The sequence below is a fragment of the Triturus cristatus genome, chromosome 10, assembly GCF_964204655.1.
Source record: "Triturus cristatus chromosome 10, aTriCri1.1, whole genome shotgun sequence".
Classification (NCBI taxonomy): domain Eukaryota; kingdom Metazoa; phylum Chordata; class Amphibia; order Caudata; family Salamandridae; genus Triturus; species Triturus cristatus.
Genome location: NC_140593.1, coordinates 659,923,203 through 659,937,946, shown reverse-complemented (window position 1 = coordinate 659,937,946; position 14,744 = coordinate 659,923,203). Strand labels below are relative to the sequence as shown.

Genomic DNA, 14,744 nt, shown 5'->3' with positions numbered 1-14,744 from the left:
GAATAAACCAATGGCATCATGCAGATCTAGTTTAATGGCTATCCTGTATAGTGGAAACCTTTTTGGATATAGACTGTTGTCTTGCCCTGATGAAATATTTTGACTTCCATTCTTGAGACTAGGACCCAAGATTAAACCTCTTTCAATGTTGAACTTGGTTTCTGTATCCCACTGTCCACTATCTTGGGCAGCCTGAAATCATGAGTACGTCTCAGTGTTCCACTACCAGTTGTTCCACATTGACAAGTAGTGTTTTTGTTAGCCAATTTTTACAAGGAATGTAAAGATTCATGTTTAAAGGCTGCCAAAAATAGACTGCTAACATTTTAGTGTAATTGTATTTATTAAAATGTACTTTCTGAATCTGATTGTTATTGTGTTTTCATTTTAATGTATTACTCTTTTGGTGCAGATACATGCTTCACACATTGCTCCAAGTTAAGCTTGTCTGTTCTGTGTCATAAATATTAAGGGATTTAGATTTGGTAACTTTAATAACAGTGGGAGTTATACCCTGATTAATCATAAGGTGAGTAGTCATCCACTTCAACTAATAATCATTTTTCTTATAGAAACATATGTACAAAAAGTGGTTTTCGATTATATCATAAGCATTGTTTTTTTTTTAAAGAAATGCATCATTCCAGAATTCATCAATATTAGTCAATCATACCTGTGGCAGAGTATCAAACATAATCATTTTTAAATACTACCTTCCTTTTTCTATTCACCTCATCACTTGAATTGATCAGAAAATGTCCAACAGAAAACCTGTAAATCATATTCTCTTTCAATGTTTCTTTGTGTATTAGCTCTTGCTTTAGTTCAGTTTTAATGAGCTTCATGGATTTCTTTCTGTGGTTCTCCTTTCATCTACCAAATAAAAGTAGTTTTTATAAATATATGTTATAAAGTAATACACCTTCTCAAGTAAATAAAAAGCAAGTGTATGAATTGTTAATCGCATTAATGAGTATTGTAATGTGGGACTGTTGAATTACACTTCATACGTCATTTTTTATAGTTGTATTATTATAAACTCATCCATCAGAAAGTAAAGTGAAATTGGCTGATGTAATTCTCTTCATTTGTTTTTCAAATGTTTTGTTCATTTTTTCATTGTTTAAATGAAATAGAAGACGAACTGAAAATAAGAAATGCAACTCTTTCATATCGCAGACAAAGTAACGGTTCGAAGCAAGAGCACGATTCACTTGCTCAGCCTCAGCAGTGTTTATGTATCCAAGCAAGTCTGGAGTTAAAGCAATGCTCCTTAATTTTTCTTCTGCTCGTTTCTGGTTCTTTTCGTGAAATCGATCATACAAAGACAATCGTTCGTGTGTGCCGGATATGGGATGCTGTCTCTGATAAAATTCTGTCTCTGACATTTTCATGGATTCCATTGGATCATTAGATAATAATTTTTTTAGCCAAGGAATTTCAATCTTCAGGGTTTTCTCTGTGGCTTTCTGGATATTCTCCTCAGTTGCTCCACATAGTCTTCCATCAGAGGGTTGAAAGAATTGTCGCTCTGTTCGGTTGTTGGTGTGTCTAGCAACCTGACCAGCAATATCAGATATATAGATTGATGGTGGGTATAAAAAACTTAGCAGCCCATCTGCATGTTCACGTGCAGATTCTTGCCACCACAGTGGCGAACTGTAATAAATGACGGAATGTGTGCAGCCCATGTGTAGAACACCTCCTGAAAAATAAGAAACACATATTACACAATTTGTGTTTCTTTATTACTGTTTCAGCATTAAGAAAACACAACACATTTGGGGCTGCTCCAAATTTTATGTGATAAGATTTTAACAACATATACAACAATTAATAGTTCTATGAATGAGTATTATATACTTTTATGATGGAGATTGTTTTAAAATAACAAAACGTGGCTTTCTAATGAATATTGAACAAACACATTATAACTGGAGCATTCAAGCGTTGTGCTAAGATGCAACCGTCATTTATACATTTCTATAGAATGAAGTACAATTTGTATTTTAATGGTCATGGATTAACTTAAAGATGTTAGACCTGCATAACATCATCTAGAATAACATTTATTTGAGCAAGAAGATCACAGCAAATGTGTTGCTTCATTTTGTATTCTATTAGGTGAATATTTACACAATCTGAACCTATGAACAATAGCCTGACTTACATTATCATGCCACCCAAAAAATCCTTGCTTTAGGTTGAGCAAACGGATTTATTTGCAAGTGTAGAATCATTTTCATTGTTCAGACAATGTTAATAAACACTCACATAAATGTATTAATATGGAAAATGCCGCAAGCATGGTTTAAATATATGTGTTATATAAATTTCCTCATTGTGGAAGGGGACTTTCAAATAGTAGAATGATTTGAAAGTCATGTAGTAGTTTGCACCCGTTGCTAACACAGATATGACCTTTTTCTTTCTTTGCAAAGACCCTACAAATTAAAGGTCATACATTATAAACTTTTTTCCTGATTGAAAAACCGGGCCAAAATTACAACAAAATGACCAAGCCCTGCAAACCATTTTCTTGCAACATTTAAAAGCACATGGATGCATCATATTTACATAAATAGAATGCATCCGTGAGCTTTTACCAGCACTAGTGCACAATTGGTTGTCGTGCACCAATGCAGGCACCCTTGCGCCATGGTGCAAGGGTGCCTGTGTCACAGGGATAATTCCTGTTGTTGCTGAAACAGGACAAAATGAGGAGAAACAAAGGTATTCTCCTCGCTGGGGAACTCCTTTGCCTCCTGTGGAGCGGCATATAAAAACTGACGCATCCCGAGGTTTATGAAACCTTGTAAATCTGGAAATGCCTTTGAATTCATGGATATAACATGGGCCGTACCATGTTTATTGCAGTGGATTTGCCTATCGCGCAGAATTATGCGTGAAAGAAGAACATATTTACAAGTTAAGGAAAAGCCACGCATCGTGAATTTGCTTGGCAAAGTAATATAGGCCACCACACTGTGCCAGCATCGTAAGAGCATTGTAAATGAGGCTCATCATCTATCTCCAAATGTTGATTTTTTTTAAAAAAATGACATTTACTATTTGAAAAAAATGAATGCATACATAGATGTATATCTGCCAAATGTATTCATCATACATATTTGACCTTTACATATTGCCAGAGTTATAATTCAAAATTATATATATATAATATATATATATATATATATATATATATATATATATGTATGTGAAGACAGGGTTCTGCTTGCACACATTGCTATGTTAGCATAAGCGTATTAGAAGTTTAAACGCAATTTTGCCACTTTGCCGCTCTTGCACACAACACTACATGTAGCTGTTGTTGTAAGTTAAACTGCTTGCTTTTCTTCACATGAGAAAGGTCTGTTTTTCACATCCCTAGACTTACACCGCGACCTTAGTCTGTACACTGTGTGCAGAAGTCTTCAAGGTCATAATAACAATGAATGCTCTTGATTCAGGCCGATTGGCCCCTGCTCGAGACACAACACGCACACAGCTGCTACTAACTGAAACTCAAGTGCCTTTACTATTACTTTGCATGCATGATTCGGGCACTTGGAGAAAAAACCTTTCCAGTGACAGAGAGCTTTGCTGATCCTGAGATGTGATTCACCTCTGCTGATCTTGGAGGTATGGGGTTCCCCGTTTAAACCTAGAGACCTTCTATTATCATTATAAAACCTAGCTCCTAGCCAGGGGAGGGTGGTACAAAAGGCGCTATACGACCTGTTTCCACTACCATTGTAACAAGATTTCTCCCTTTGGGTTTTATGGATTTGTAACAATGCTGATTGGTTTCTTTCTAATAATTTTCCTGCTTGTGTTAGCCAAAACACAGCATCTTAGAGCACGTAGTTAAAACTAAACATTTTAAACTTTTCCATCTCTCTGATTACTCATGTTGTGGACTGTTATGAGAATAAAAATGAAAGAGTGTTCTTGATTCCCACCATTCCTGAGAGTACCCTAACTCACTTGTTCTGGGTTGTCTAATCATTGGTAGCTTCGCTGTAGTACGGAGAACGAATGAGACACTGATGCTAGTCGGATAGGTGTTCTGGGTACTGAGGTGAGTTTTTTGGTACATCACAATTCACTGAGGTCCTGGTTTCCTGTGCATATTTCTGTGTATGAGCAGAATCCCAGCAAAATTATGTACATTCTTCCTCGCATCCACACTCCATTGATGGGTGACACGCCGGCACCAAGCACCACAACAATTCACAGCAGGGGCTAACACACATTTATGGATGTGCGAAAGAGGAATTTCATAAGGCGTCTCCACAAGATGCAGTTGTAGGTGCAAAAAACAAACTATTTTGTGGTTATATCTATATATATCCTCAAACTTTGCCGGGTGCAGTCTCCAGCGGTGGTGAACCGCTACACAGTAATCCACAAGGGTGAACAATTCACGTTCAAACAAAACGAGTGCACTCACGGGTGAATTATAACAAAAATGCTTTTCATGTGCAAGCCTTCAAGCGCTGACATGCTTGAATGCGTGAATTGTTCGCCCCTGTGGATTTATATATACTGAATCCCAGCTACATGGCTCGTTTTGACTTTGCCTTGGTTTTGGGGCTGGAGCGATGGGGACCCGAGGGAATGCTGGACTGTAATCTATGGGACTGCTTCATATCTACAATATCCCCACCATTTGTTAAGGAACTACAGCGTTCAATTTGAGATTGAACATTTTTGTCTCCACAAACCGAACTTACCGGAATATTGCCCATGGGAGCTGAAGTTCACAGACATTGAGCTTCAGCTGACGGTGATTAATGGGTGGAGCCAGCTGACCTCCCCTGATTGGGAGGGCCTTAGAATATCAAGGGTGGTAGAAGGATGATTCTCGTTCAAGTTAGCGGCATCTGACGAAGGCAAGACGCCGAAATGCATTATGCCACATCTAACCGTCATTAAAGCATTCCTGAAACGTTTCCCGCTGTGTCCTCTGGCTTCTTTCACGGAGGGGTCTTTGTTGGATATATATATATATATATACACTTACTTAAATATCAGACATACGCCACTTTGCTGGTGAATTGGTCCTTGTGTTACTAATATTTAGCTGGAAAAAATGTGCGCTGCTTATTCTCTTAAACTTGCCAGATGTAACGTCATGACTGGAGTTTATGATAGGAATGTGTAGCATGACCAACTCACACTGTTTCCATATGAGAATCAATGAAATATTGATGTCTTTTCACTGATTGATCTTGAAGAAGCTGTTATGGATTGTGGATTTAGATTTGTTCAAAGAGTTTGAATTAACACATTTTTAGCTTTTCATACATATAAATGATTACTTATTTGCATTAGTGCAAAAATATTTTTGAAACTCATATGTATTATATGTATATGATGATGTTGTTACTTTTTTTATACATTTAGTGACCAAAATCTATCAGTTGTAAGTACTTATATAATGTCAGAAATTAACATTGATGTTTTTTAAACTCTCCAACCCCAGCTCCAACGACATCCCACCATCGCAAGCCTTGTGCGACTCCCTCGCCACCTTCTTTCACCGAAAAATCACCGACATCCATGACAGCTTCAGACCCCGGACGACCCCTGCCTATCACACCGCACCGAACCCACCGCACCCCACCGCCTACGACACCCTGACAACCTGGGCCAACGTAAGCATCGAGGACACAATCAAAACCATGTGAAAAATCCACTCCGGTTCTCCATCCGACCCTCTCCCGCACCACATCTTCAATAAAGCCAGCAAGTCCACCGCTCCCCACCTGCACAAAATCATCAACCTGTCCTTCGAAAACGCCACCTTCCCTGAGATCTGGAAGCATGCAGAGATCGACGCCCTACTGAAGAAACCCAAGGTGGATCTAAGCGACCTCAATAACTTCCGACCCATCTCCCTGCTTCCGTTCCCAGCAAAGGTCATCGAGAAGATAGTCAACATCCAGCTCACCCGTCACCTCGAAGACAACAACATCCTGGACCCCTTCCAATCAGGATTCCACAGCAACCACAGCACTGAGACCGCCCTCATCGCCGCCACAGACGACATCAGGACCCTGATGGACAACGGCGAGACGGTTGCTCTCATCCTCCTGGACCTCTCCGCCACCTTCGACACAGTCTGCCACCTCACACTACGCACGCGCCTCCATGACGCAGGGATCCGTAACAAGGCCCTGGACTGGACCACCTCCTTCCTATCCGGCAGAACGCAGAGAGTCCGCCTCCCCTGTTCCGTTCCGAGGCCTCCAAGATCATCTGTGGCGTCCCTCAAGGATCCTCCCTCAGCCCGACACTGTTCAACGTCTACATGGCACCTCTAACATGCATTGCCCGCCAGCACGACCTCAACATAATCTCATATGCCGACAACACTCAGCTGATCCTCTCCCTCACAAAGGACCCCCTCACCGGCAAATCCAACCTCCACCAGGGAATGAAGGCCGTCGCCAACTGGATGGAGGACAGCCGCCTCAAACTGAACACAGACAAGATGGAAATCCTCATCCTCGGATCCAACCCCTCCGCATGGGACGACTCTTGGTGGCCCACTTCACTGGGGTCCCCCCGGCTCCCACTGACCACGCACGCAACCTGGGCGTCATCCTCGACTCGAAACTCTCCATGACCAAACAAGTCAACGCAGTCTCCTCCACCTGCTTCAACACCCTCCGCATGCCCCGCAAGATCTACAGATGGATTCTGACCAGCATGAGGAAAACAGTCACCCAGGCCCTAGTCAGCAGCAGATTCGACTATGGAAACGCCCTCTACGCCGGAGCCCCGTCCAAGCTCATCAGCAGACTACAGAGAATCCAGAATACCTCCGCACACACCTGATCCTCGATATCCCATGCCGCGACCACATCACCCCCCACCTGAGGAACCTGCACTGGCTCCCCGTCGACAAAAGAATCTCCTTCAAACTCCTGATCCACACACACAAAGCACTCCACAAAACCACCCCAGCCTATCTCAACAGTCGACTCTCCTTCTACGTACCCAACAGGAATCTCCGCTCCGCTGACCACGCCCTGGCCACAGTCCCACGCATCCGGAGAACCACTTCCGGAGGCAGGTCCTTCTCCCATCGCGCCGCCAAGACCTGGAACGCCCTCCCCCCTCGACCTGCGACAAACCGAAGACCTGCTGTCTTTCAGGAGACAACTCAAGACCTGGCTCTTCGACCAGTAACAGCACCCCACCCTCCCCCCTCCCAGCGCCTTGAAACCCTACCGGGTATGTAGTGCGCTTTACAAATAATGTGATTGATTGATTGATTGATTGATTGATTTAAATGGGAATATTAGACACTACAGAAATTGAATAAAGGTATACGAAAAAAAACCATGTAAAGTTATCAATTGTAATTACATTGTTTCCCAAAAGTGCATATTAAAAAACAAAAGCAATTGCATTAGTGTAAAATGTTAAATTAAAAAATGCTGACACTGGCATATGTTATAAATATTTCCTGAAACACACCAACACAGACTGTTAATTGATTATTATATAACTTTATGCCATGGAAATAAAAAACACACAACTCTCCCATCATTCTATGCGAACACAATTATAATACTGAGGTTATATCACATAATTGCAACTCAAATATTTTATTTCTATATCATACCTCCGGTTTTCTGTAGTTTTGTAAACATCTTAGGGTAAATTTCTTTATAGAGGACAAGCTCTTGAAGCCTGTTTATGAGATCTGATTGTGATCCAATTCCAGAAACACCCAAACTTTGGCACGCATTAATCAGTTCATCATTTGTAGCCTATGAAAATACTGTGTGTTAAGACTAATTATAATAATGAAAATCAACTCCAACTACCATAATATAACAGCTAATTGTAATTAAAATATTTTAAGGAGTTCATAGACATGTGGTTGCTTTTTTTATATGTCCCAAAGACATATTACCTATAACCCAATGCACTTACATTTATCCTCTTCAGATTGTAATTTATAAATGCACAACATTTTCATTGGTTCAACATAGAACAAAATCAAAAAGAATTGTTCAATTAACAAAGATGTATTTCTTGAATTGTAAATTGCTTTTAAAGTTTTATGCCGTCATACATGTAGTTTGGATAAAAGCAAATTTAGCTTAGAAGTGAAGTCATTTAAAGAACTGCCAATGCACCAAGGTCAGAAGAAGAACAAGGCAGACAAGTATTGTGGCAACCACATCTGCTTGTGCACCTTTGCAGAGTGGTGCATACATATATGAAGGGGAGCTATGAGAAAGAGTACATCTAACACACACATGTAATATGGTAAAGGCACAATGCAGAGGATCAACAAAATTCTTCCAAATTAATAATCAGAATTAAAATTGAGAGTAGGGTACACTTCATGTACATTTCACATGAAATCCCTAATAGTTCTTCATTTGTCAATTAAGCTTCCTTGTATAAACCTGAAAACCTATTAGCAACAAACATCTTAAGCAAAAGTAGTATAACCTGAAAGTATGTAATATCTCTGAGGACAGCCCGTGGATCCATCATGGAGACAGAAATTACTCTGTCCCTATGGTGGAGAGGACACAACCTAATTCCCACATGATTGCCAAGCAGTTGGTCATGTATAGAGGCATTAGCAGGATGCATACTCATGGTGGTTACTGCCATTGCATTTTACAGTTTGCTACAGGGCTATCTGGCAATGACACAGCCCTGTAGCTAACAGTATTAATTTTATTTTTTTCAAAACGAAAATTTAAAGTGAGATTTGCTTTTTAAAAATAAAAAATCGAACACTCCCCTTATAATGTGTGAGTCTTCTCCCATGGCAGAGGTAGGCATTACAATGGTTTTATTTTCCCTTACCGCCTGGTTTTACCTGCCGATGAACATCAGTAAAAAAAGTCACTCCATGTCTGCCCACCTAAATTGTGCTGGCAGACATGTTGCCTTTTCTCAAACGGCCCTCACTGCACAAGTCAGTTGGAGAAGTTTTGCCTATGGCAGAAACAGAGTAGTCTTTGCCCTGGCCAAACATATGGTCTAACAGCAATTAAACTTGTTGGGCGGACCACTATATTAACATGGAGGGAACTCTGTCTGCATTGAAACGAAATACCCTTGCCACCAATGTATAGCTCAGGCCCTAAGTCTTTATTGGATGTAGATGTTCAATAAGATTTACAATTGGAGACGAAACCCGGTGACTATTACTTACAGTGGTCATCAAATAACAGGTAAAATGGAAAATAACTTTTGTATTGTTGAAATAAAGAAATATTTTTATTAACTAACACTCCTCATTCCCACCACTGCATCTTCTAATTGCAGTTCATGTATTTATTTTTTCATAAGGGGCTAGTTTTACATTTAACATTTCTGAGCTGTACCTGCTAGACCCTCAATTGCACTAATTAGCTCATAGTTGAACCTGTGATTAAAACCAGCTTAATAAAATAATTTAAATAGCTATGGAAATCATGTAAGAGATACAATTATCCTGCATTCTTTACAAAAACCATAAAGCAATCTAGACTTCGTTGTGCCAGACACATAGATGAACTTTGAAACAATACATTTGTAAGAACCCCTTGAAATAAAGTTGTTACAATATGTATTACCTACTTTGTAAGTAAATCGGAAAAAAAAAATGAAAACATACACCGTGGAAATTATGATACCATACAGCACGATCAATGATTTTGATAAACCATTTATACCAACATGTCAAGTCTCTGACTTTGAAAAGTCTATAACACATTTAAATTGATACCTGTGTTGATTCCAGAAGTAGCAGGATTTTATCTTCATTAATTGTTTTGTCTTCTTCTTTATTAACATTTTCATCTCTGCACCTCAATGGCAACCCTTTCTTCACTTCACTTTTTGGCACCTTAGGGCCCACCCTGGTTGCACTACCGACCCAAGGCACAAAGTTTGAGTAGTCCAGTTGTGTACAATAAGGGTTTTTCTGGTCATTTCCTGAAACATTAGTCGGCAATAACAAATATTTAATATAAAACAAACTATTTTCGGTTTATAAGAAATAATTCTAATCAAACATATTGCTTCAAGTTTATTATAACTCCAGTAAGTTATCATCTTGGTATAATATAGAAGATAAAGTCAAAATAGCAATAGTTGTATTCAAAATGATATAGTTTTAATAACAGAACAGAAATGCATCCTACAGAAGACCACAGAAGAGCTAAAAATAATAATTGTTGTAGTGGTGCTTATTACAAATGAATTTAAAAATGTGCACAAATCAATCAATCAATCAATTAATTAATCAATCAGGATTTTTAGAGCAAGGTTAATCACCATGAGGTCCTCCAGGCACTAGGATCATGCTGCAATCAGTTGAAGAGCTATTTTTGACTTACTTCTGAATTCCACGAGAAAGAGTGCTGTACGGTGATGGAAGTAAAGTCCATTCTAGGATGTGTCAACAACGTGAGAGAAGGAGCATCCTCTGATGCAGCTTCAGCAGATGCCGGGAGTGCGAGCAAGGGTGATGGAGGCAAAGCGCAGGTGTCTTGATGGCTGGGGGTAGTTCAGTGTGGTTGATAATGCATGCTGGTCCCTGGTCGTGGAGGCCTAATATGCATATATCAGCATCTTGAATTGGTATCTCATTTGGATGGCAGTCAATGGAGGTACCTGAGGTGGTGGATGATATGGGTCCATTTGGGAAGTCTGTGGATGAGTCAGGACACTGAGTTCTGGATGATCTAGAGTCTACGCAGGAATCACCACCGAGCTCCTAAAGAGAGTGTGTTGCCGTAGTAAAGCCAGCTGGTGAATAGTGATTGGATGGCCTTTTTCCTGGTATGTACGTCGATCCATTGGAAGATCTTTCGGTGCATGTGCATGGTGTTGAAGCTGAGGGAGGAGGAGGCTGTGTTCATCTGGCATTTCATTGTGATTTATCTACCCAGGATGATGGCAAGATTATGGAGGTGGTCTTTTGGTGTAGGTGTGGGTACAAGTTCAACATGCCACTAGGTTTCATTCCTCTGGGAATTATTTCACAATATCACCAATTCTGTCTTGTCCATGATGAGCTTCAGGCAGTTGGTCGTTATACAGTCGGTGATGCTCGTCAAGCATTTGTGGTAGCTGGTGCTGGTGGAGGCTGGGTTTTTCTGAAAGCGTGATGATGAGCTGGGTGTCATCTGTGTAGGAAATGATGTTGATACCATGGCTTCGAACGGTGGAATGTAGCAATGACTATGATATATTCGCCAACATGTAGTACTACATTTTTGTTGTAATAGTGGAACTGCTTACAAAACCTACTAAAACGAAAAAAAACTGTTCAAATAACTTTCAGCATTACAAATGCCCTTTTTAATCACATTGTCGTTAACACAAAACAAAAATATTAAAAAAGAATTATATATTTCTCAAGGACATATAGCTTTGGACATTAAAGACCCTCATATACATCTAATTGTAGAAATATAAACACATCAGATGAATCAATTGAAAAATAAAATTAAGGCCTCATTATTCATAGTGCATGTCAGGCATTGATGGCATGCTGTGGCATGTGGAAGGGGGGACAGGTTTGCTATAAAGGAAATCCCTTAGGATTTGGGGATGATTTTTTAAGAATAAGAAATGCATGGGGCAAGTGGCAGACTCAAAAAAAGGAAGTGCTATTTGTATATAAAGCATGGAAATCAAGAGTGGATTTCTGGCATGTAAAATCCAAACACTATGAAAATAGAAGAAGGACCAGCACACATTTCCCATGACAAAAAGGCTTCTGGCTCAACTACGTTCCAGCTAAACAGATGGTACAGTGGCAGTTCACAGGGCTCACAAGTGCTTTTTGACCAGGGCTCAAACCCCAGCTGGGGAAAATCGATTTTTTAAATTTTTTTAAATTTGTTTTCTAAATTCCACAAATGAAAGCTGTGCCTTTGTAAATCACCCCCTAGCAGTGTCTGGGAAAATTAACGCCTCCTTATTCATAGTGCATGTCAGGCATTGATGGCATGCTGTGGCATGTGGAAGGGGAGACAGGTTTGCCATAAAAGAAATCCCTTATTTAGCGGAATGAGAATTTAGGGATGATTGTGTAAGAATAAGAAATGCATGTGACAAAAAGGCTTTCGGCTACAAGAGCACTTCAGGAAAACAGATGGTATAGCAGTAGGTAACAGAGGTTATGAATTCTTTTTGACAAGGGTTCAAGGCCCATATGTTCTGTATTTCAAATGTTTTGTAAAATTTTTGTTAATTAACCCAAGATGGAAGAGATATCTTTAAAATAATCAACTAACCTTTCTGGAGGGTTTATAACACCATTATACCTCAAGCAACATATTCCCAAAATGTGACACGCTGTGGCATATGCCATGACATATGCCACATGCCAGACTTGGGCTCCAACCCCTTCTCCCCCCCGGGTGTGATGGGAAGTCGACAGTTACGGCGCTGGGAGTCCTAGGGGCAGTCCTTGGGGCAGAAGGGAAACCAGCTGGAGTCACCGAGTTACCGCGAGTAGAAGGAGTAGACCGGCTTTTAGTCTTTGACCCAGTCCTGCTCCGTTCATTCCTTTCTCTCGGCAGCCTGAAGTGGAGGCAGGTAGGCAGGGAAAAGGTAACTTGGCAATTCGGCAACTTGGTAAATAAGTGGCAACGTCGAGTAGGCTGCTAATGTTGAATGTATTTGCTCCAGAGGTTTGCGGGCATTTACTGTGGGGCAGTCAGCGGCCACTACCCTTGTTGGTGAATTTCTGTGGCTTTTGTGACTTTGAAAAAAGGGGGCTTTAACTTCAACTAAAAGGCCTCTAAGAGAAAAAGCAAAGAAATACATTAGAAAAGGTGAGGACGAGAGAGAGCGCCCTTTCCTCCGATAAAAAGGAACAAAAAACCTCAAGGCTTGACTGCAAAAAACAACAAAGCAAAAACAGAGGGGGTGGCTCAACCTTTAATCTCACCAGTGTATTGAATGTTTGCAAAAGCCATTAATATACCAAGTAAAGGGGAGGAGCCAAGATGGCGACCGGAGCAGACGCTTGAGCGCCCGGCTCCGTCGGTCCGTGGCCTCGGACTACTATCCTGATGCCCATCCTCGCCGATTTTCGAGGTGCAACGTGTGCGAAGACGCGCTGACCGCGCTGCCGCTTTCCCGGAGTCTCAGCCCGCCCGGATGCCCGAGTTCTGGGTGCGTTTGTCCTCTGCACTGAAACCCTGCGCCATTACGGCCTTTGCTGGCCCCCTGGAGGCTCCGCAGTTGCCGGACCAGCTAGCGCTAACCTGAGCCCCGCGGTCCCGATTTCACCTCGCACCACGGATCGTTGCCGGACGAGCCCGGAGAGGGACGGCCGGACACCTTCTGCACCCTGTGCCGGACGGGCTGGAGCTGTGGGGTGGGCCCCGGTGCGGCGGGTCCCCTGCCCCGCTCTGAGGACCGCGCTGTGGGAGGCAGCTGCCCCCTTCACCTATTGCCTAGCCAGCGGCGGAGGGAACCTGCGAGAAGAGAAGCGACTGTTGGCCTTTCCCGTTGCGGCGTAGACCTGAGGGGATTTGACTCCTTGCTACGACCCCCCCCCCGGCCATTGCACCGTATAGCGGCAAAACATGGCGTTTAGTGCCTGCTTGCGGCTGGGGGGCGATACTCCGGTCTCGCCTGCTGCCCACTTCGCCCCCCCTCTTCCGGACACCAGCTCCACGGTGCCGTCCCGGATTGCTGCCGCTGTGGGGGCCCAGCCTCCGCTTACATGCGGCTCCGTTCTGGCTGCCCTGCGGGACTTCCAACTACAGATGTGCGCTGGCCTGCAGGCGCTGAGTGAGCGGTTTGACCCCATACTGTCGGCCGCGGGTCGTGAGCGCACTGTGTGCCATCTACAGGGCGTGGGTCTCCCGGTGCTTTTGTCCGCTTGCGGGGACGCAACGGCGGTGTGTGACTGTGTTACACTGGTGCCTTCACCTGGCGCTCCCGGCGCCCAGGGTACACCGCTCTACACCTCAACTGCGGATGCTTTGTCCCCCTGGTCATGGCTGCCTGCTTCATTGTTGCCTGCCTCACCGCGTCCACTGGACTATCCTGTTGAGAGATGCCTAACGGCTTCGAGGAACCGTTCGCGGTGGCCCACTGCTGACTTTTTGTGGAACTCCTGTACCTTACTTGCCAGGTTTGGATTTTATGTGGTGCAAAGAGGGACCTTAATCGATGGGCGGCGGCCATTTCGTGATCCTACTTCACCATCCTTTCACAAGCGACCATCTTGTTTTTGTTTGTTCGGGACACGGGGCCTTCATGCAGGGGCTGGTTTAATCCCAAGCCCGCGATCGGGCCAGGGCTAGACTGATTTCTATTGTCATGGTTTATGGACGGGCTGGCCTGGGACTGGAACTGTATGTATGTTATGCGCGCACTGTTGCGACTTGTATCCCTTCGCTTACACTGTGGTGCCATGGTATCTTCGCATGCCGTTTTTTGGCGTAGTGGGCTCTCAGTGTGTGGGGGCCATGATTGGCTGATGGTTTGGGGCGCTCTGGTGTCCCGTGGGCTCCTCCCCGCCTTCTTTTCTGTTTTCTTACTTTCTTTCCTCTATTCCTACTTTCTTTCTCCTCTATATTTCGGGTTCATTGGGCGACAGGCACTATGCTGGGGGGGGGGGTAGGCCGTAGCCTCCGCATTGGTGTAGGGTGGGGGGGTAATACTCTGTTCTTAATTAGTTCTATGGGCCTTTTTTCCTTTATGTCTCTGCGTTCTACTTTCTTCGATTCGGGGTCCGGGTG

At 42.7% G+C, this 14,744-nt stretch overlaps 1 protein-coding gene across 1 annotated transcript; it reads right to left on the bottom strand.

Moving 5' to 3' along the window:
- Window positions 1-717: 717 nt before the first annotated feature.
- Window positions 718-10,004, bottom strand: LOC146789870 (uncharacterized). Its single transcript, XM_085630147.1, has 3 exons — window positions 9,758-10,004; window positions 7,643-7,790; window positions 718-1,705 (listed from the first exon to the last, which is right to left on the bottom strand). Exons 2-3 carry the CDS (start codon window positions 7,668-7,670, stop codon window positions 1,041-1,043), a joined length of 693 nt encoding a protein of 230 aa, XP_085486273.1. The 5' UTR covers window positions 7,671-7,790; window positions 9,758-10,004; the 3' UTR covers window positions 718-1,040.
- Between the last annotated feature and the right edge of the window lie 4,740 nt (window positions 10,005-14,744).

Bases quoted from the DNA above. Each gene is read 5' to 3' on its own strand.
- LOC146789870 (XM_085630147.1), bottom strand. From the start codon at position 7,670: ATGTTTACAAAACTACAGAAAACCGGAG. The intron at 1,706-7,642 runs GTATGATATAGA...CTTATTTTTCAG, and splicing joins AAAACTACAGAAAACCGGAG to GAGGTGTTCTACACATGGGC.